The 6,057-nt window shown below is 30.6% G+C and overlaps 1 protein-coding gene across 2 annotated transcripts; it reads right to left on the bottom strand.

The window, feature by feature from the left end:
* Positions 1 to 526: 526 nt before the first annotated feature.
* LOC128159876 (emerin homolog 1-like) lies at positions 527 to 5,960 on the bottom strand. Of its 2 annotated transcripts, none has more exons than XM_052823090.1 (6): positions 5,867 to 5,960; positions 5,495 to 5,595; positions 4,633 to 4,725; positions 4,252 to 4,279; positions 3,977 to 4,069; positions 527 to 3,695 (listed from the first exon to the last, which is right to left on the bottom strand). In XM_052823090.1, exons 2-6 carry the CDS (start codon positions 5,574 to 5,576, stop codon positions 3,497 to 3,499), a joined length of 495 nt encoding a protein of 164 aa, XP_052679050.1. In that variant the 5' UTR covers positions 5,577 to 5,595; positions 5,867 to 5,960; the 3' UTR covers positions 527 to 3,496. The 2 variants fall into 2 exon arrangements, with proteins under 2 accessions (XP_052679050.1, XP_052679049.1); XM_052823089.1 differs by having other exon boundaries at positions 5,872 to 5,960.
* Positions 5,961 to 6,057: the final 97 nt, after the last annotated feature.

Genomic DNA, 6,057 nt, shown 5'->3' with positions numbered 1-6,057 from the left:
GCCCCCCCGGTTCCGACGCCTATGCCGCATCATGGGACAATGCTTCCACGGAAATCATCTCTCCCATAATATCTTGAGCAATTCTTTACCGAGTCACGCACATGTCCTTCGGTATTTTTGGGGGTCCTGTGTGTGAACGCCAAACGAATGATGCAATGGATACATTCATTATCTTGAATTTTGTTTTTAAAAATAATGAGATTTTTTTCGTCATATTTTGCATTTTGTCCAATCTACACATTGCAAGCTATGAGCGCAAATTTATGAAATAATATTGCATCACAGTGTATCCGTATTACGAGTTTGAAAAATCAACTTTAACGTTGGAAATTCCAAGATTAAAGTTGAAAATTACAAGGTTGATGTTAAAAACTTTAACGTTAGAAAAATCAACCTGTTGCGTATGGGTATAAAATACAAACAAATAAATATTATCTTTGTTGCTTCAACGGGGCTTTCATGGTAGTCATCAATGCAGGAAAATTTTACATTATTTCTTCTAAGTGGGTATCATTAAACAAAGAGAATGACTTTACTTTTTATTATGCATAATGCTTGACAATTATTTTTCCAAAATTTGAAAAAACATAAATTATACTTATCCCAAAGATTCATGAATTGACAAAGCAAAACCCATCATATGGCCATGATCAGAAACTCATAACATAAATACTAGTACATGTACATATGAATAAATATTGATACATTGTGCTTTGTAATCTAACAAGATGAGAAAAATAATGTTTGATTTCTGTCAATGGCAAGCAAAATATACATGATCTATATAACCAACCATATTAAAAAGTATCATTTTTTAAAACACTTTTTTGGTGATCTAATTTTTCCAGTAGATCAAGTTGTATGATATTCAAATTAACGTACAATAATCAACTAGAACTGTCCTAATGGGACTAATACCCCCGCAAGGCTAATTTCAAATGGGACAAATAATTGAATTGAATAATAAAGGTTTGGAACACATACCCCAAAAAATTAATTCTAGAATTGTAAAAAAAAAAAAAAATTGTTAACAAAGAAAAATTAAAATCAAAATTGACAGAATTTCACTGTAAATACATATCTGTAACAGTAATATATTTACAAATGTATGTATCTGATGATATATATATTTTTTTATTTAATTGATTTAAAGAAAAACCAACAAAATGACAATAACCCCTCCCTTTGCAGTAAATGGAAATACCGGTTGCCAAGCAATGCTCTTCTATTGATAAAACTTTCAATATCTTTCTAAAAGGAGTCTTGACAGATGCAATTAGTTGTTTCAAATTTTCCTCACTTTCTCCTATGGCACAATGGAACTCCATATCAGAAAATTGATCCCATAGGACTATGATTTTCTTTGATGAGCTTGTTAAATTTAATAAACTCCCTAAACATTACCATAATTACCATACTATGTAAAAATATGTAAAAAAGAAAATTTAATATTACAATTTACAAACAATTTTAAAATTGCCAAAACACTACAATTATATCAGTAATTTTGAATTTCATTTAAATTAATGCCCAATAGGGTCACTTCATCAATTTACTTGACTAATAAATTTAAACAACTTCTAAAAATAGTTTAATTTCTTTATTAATAATGATATTATTTATTTCCTTGTAATGATAGAAACTTTTGGTTTACATGAAACAGTTTTAAAATGGCCCCAAAACCATCACCCATTTTACACATTATGAATTTTCCCTAAACACATGCTCCATCTGAACCATGGCTCAGATAATGGCTCCCTTGGGACAAATGAATTCAGCCACACTTGTCTTTGATGTTCTTATTAGCTCCTAAGAATTTATCATTGACAAACAAAAACTTTGCATTGTCAGTTGAAAGAATACTTATAAAAATATTTTTTTTTATTAATTAAGACATAAAGACAAAAAACATCCATCTGGATATATATATATATAAATATATTTTAGAGTGTTTTTATAATACTATTGATTAATTAATAAAATCTGTAAGGATTACCTCCCTTACTTTTCAACATCAGTGTACAATATATAGAATAAGGAAAATGAAAACTGTCATAAAATCATTAAATCTTGTCTGATCTTAAAAAAAATTGCAGGTGCACATCTTCAGATGGTGTTCAACATATGTACAAATTTTCAAACTGTTCCATGCAGTAATAAAAAATTCTATAGGGGGGACAAAGTTGCGTCTACAGACAGACGGACAGACGGACGGACAGACAGACGGACAGGGTGAAACCAATATACCCCCCTAAACTTCGTTTGCGGGGGTATAATAAGTTCTATTCTAGTGATATCAAAATGCTTTTAACATGAATTTCGTTACAGAAATCATAGTAAGGATCAGTATATCAGTAGCCTGCTTCAGATTATTCAAAACATACTTGTTTTAATCATTATAAAAAATACTTCAAATATATCAACTGTTCATAATAAATACAAAATTTTAATAGATTAACATACATCTTGAAGTATGGCAGTTCAAGTAAAAAGATCTCCTCTTATTCATTTAGATTCATAAAGAATAGAACTGTTCGCCCAAAAAAAAAAACCCTTCTTATTAAAGTTACCTTGGTTTATTTCATAATTGGTATAATATGAGTTATTTGTTCATCACGACAGAAGTAAAGCAATATTCAATATACACTGACATTTACTGGGTATATTTTATCAGTATTAATCTCACCATAAAATGATATTTCAATTTTACAGGGTTTGTTTGTTATAACTAATAACAATTAATTTCAATTGCAAATAAGCAAATGAGGATCAAGACTAACATTTCAATCAGCTAATTAGTACTTATCAAAGAAACATGTAAACTGATGTTAACATAGCTATAGTCTGTCCCATGATATTTTTAAAATTATTAGATATTTATAAATACCTCAGGGTTCATTCAATACATGTAGTATGAAAAAATAAAACATTTTCTCCTTTGAAATTTCCCTTCTTGCTTAAAATTGTCAGGCTTCAAAAAACATCTAACAGTATATGGGAATTTTGCATTGTAATATTAAAGTACCCATAAGATAAATCGAAAATGTAAACGTTTTTCATTAAAATTATAAATCTCCGTAAAAAAATCTGTTTTTGGTCCTGATAACTTTACCGAATAAAAAGTGATAATGTGTCAATTAAGATATCTTAGATATTATCCCTGTCATCAATTTCAATTGCACTTCTTTCTTAGGTATGTGTATTTTTATTAATTACAGATCGTCCATATTGCTGCATATATATCTTGAGACAGACTACAGCTGTGACTTATTACTAACATTCCAATACGCTAAACACAAATAGAGCACACTTGGCAAAAACCATAATAATACATTGCACTACAGAAAATATTTTAGTAAACAAACAATGTAATAATAAACCTTCATATTTGTGTTGTCATTTGTGAAATCTATTAAAATTCATTAACAGATTTTGATGTCTTGGCCCACATCTTCATAGCATTAAAGATTAATCAACAGATTTCAAACTCAGTTCTTTAATCCCCTTTGATCTTTGGCACTCGATTCCCAGACGATGGCTCCATGTTGATGTAAACCAGGTATACAAAGAACAGGACAATCAGGAGAATGAAGACCTTGACATACATAGCCACGCCCCCTGACGACTTGGAGGACGGCTCGGTGTCTGTCATTGATGTCTGGCTGGGCTCGTTGTCCGTTAAATCAGATGCAGCACTAAAATACATACATCGCTCAATAAGTGATCAATACATCTCTTTAAAAACGCAGTTACAAGAGTTAAAGCTGAAAACTGATAAAACAGTAATAACTCTGCTACAAAAAATTACTTCTCTGTTCTGGGGTATACATAATTTATTATTAAGGAGACATGCACTTTCATTTAAAATGTGTTAGGGCATTTTATAACTTGAAGGGAAACAATCAATTCATTGAATAATCACAATGAGTAAGTGACTAAGTTCCATCATTAATATATATGGCTGCAAGTATCTTACCTGTTGTCTATATCATCCACTTCCTCGGGTTCCACCTCCACCTTCTTGACAACACGTTTCCTAAGTTTTGGAGACCGAGGTTTAGGTGGTGGGCTGTAAATGTGTCATTGGAAAATATTACAGATTTTCAATATCTCTGAACACAAAGACTAAATCCTCACTGATAAATTGGACCACAAAGATTAGTCAACAATGATTGGCACTCTATCTATGGGCTTGTACTAATATGATAACTGTGAAACACCTAATTGAATGATCTCATGAAATTAACTTACGATCTCTCTTCATCATCTGGAACCTCAGCTGAAAGATTAAAAAATTCAATATAAATTTTAGTAAAAGAGACGGAGTGAACAAAACTAAATACTAATCGAAACAAGATAACTATGAGTCAATGCTCAATAGTGATATCCCCACCTGATGTGAATACCGGCATACAAAAAAAGCAAAGTTGACATTTAACAGGAAGTTAAAAAATAAATCCCAACATATGGCATACCTTAACAAAGACAGTATTAAAATTTCAAGCATCTGCAATTTACAGTTGCTGAGAAAAATGCGAGAGAAAGTTACAGATAGACAGACACACGCAGACAGACAGACAAGGGTAAAACTGTATACCTCCTCTCCAGAGTGGGGGTATAAACATCACTTACTGTATTTGGTACGAGGTTTATGAATCTTTTCCACTGCAGCAACCCCTTCTCTAAGTTTCAATAATCTCTTCTCATATACACTTCTTGTAGAAGCTTTAAAGAAATAAGAAGCAATATTTTATTCTATACTCTAAAGTATACAGTGTCTCCTAATTATATCTTTAAATATCACTAACATACAGTCACAAACAATGTAATAGGAACAAACAGTACTAGGTCATGTACATTTATTAACTTTAATGAAGTAGATTTTATCATTGGAATGAATTCAATAGCTTAAGAATATATACATGTGTAAAAGAATGGGAGAAATATAATGACAGAGCAGACTGGGATTTGATCCTGGGCACTCTGAATTTCTTGTCAGGTGCTATACCAACTAATTAAGCTATCAGGTGCTGGTATTCAAACCAATCTGGACGTAACAAGGGTATAAACTGGGTAATATATAGTTTACAAATTGCTCCACTGAACCTGTTTTTAAGAGAACAAATGCTGTAACTATTGAATTTATTCCAATCCATCATCAAGAAAAGAATTTAAGATGAAATAGCTTTATAACTAATAAGTAATTGTTCAAAATGGAGCATTTCATAAACTGTCCAAACCAATTTTTGAATTTATTCCAATCTTTAATTAAGAAAAGATATTAAGATGAAATTGCTAAATAACAATAAATTAAATCAAAATTAAAACAGACTGTCATGCCAATTGATGTGATATTAAGTGCAAAGCACTTGTGACTTCATCAAAAAAATTATACAAGTGTTTATTAACTTTTGGATTCAGCCAATGAAAGAGTACACAGATTATAAAATACAGAATGATATTGAAAGTCAACATTGTGTGATTACATGCATACCGAGAATAGGACCAGGATTTGCTCCATACCCCCTTAGCTGTTCTGCTAGCTCCTTGTCTGTTAAATTCTGAATCTCCTCCATTCTGTTTGTCTATGTTATGCTAAAATTAAGATAATAATACTGATCATAAACTTGGAATTATTACAATAAAATATATTTCTTTTTCAATGAAATACTATTATACAAAACGAAAGTAGGGGATTTTGGATTTTAATTTTTTTTTCTTATGTCCGGAATTTTCGACAAGCAGGGCTTATTTTTAAATTTCGTTCTGGTCTTCGTCTTAATGACAATGAAAACACAATTGAGTTTGAGCATACATAATCTACAAAATATCAGACTTATCGAATTTTATTTTTTTTTAAATTTACCTTACCAAAATCCAATTTTATTGCTCTCAATCCTGAGTAGATTTACAAGTAATTCAAGTTTCGTTTTCGAACTGCGAACCAAAATGGCGGGAAAATTTTAGTAAGTCGTCATGAGATTATTCAACTTTTTTCGTAACTTTTTAAAATAATCTTGGTGTACTTCAATCATGGCTGAAATATATATATGACAT

Source organism: Crassostrea angulata, chromosome 8, assembly GCF_025612915.1.
Source record: "Crassostrea angulata isolate pt1a10 chromosome 8, ASM2561291v2, whole genome shotgun sequence".
Taxonomy (NCBI): Eukaryota; Metazoa; Mollusca; class Bivalvia; order Ostreida; family Ostreidae; genus Magallana; species Magallana angulata.
Note: the sequence above shows the minus strand (reverse complement) of the source record. Positions and strands in the feature narration are given on the sequence as shown.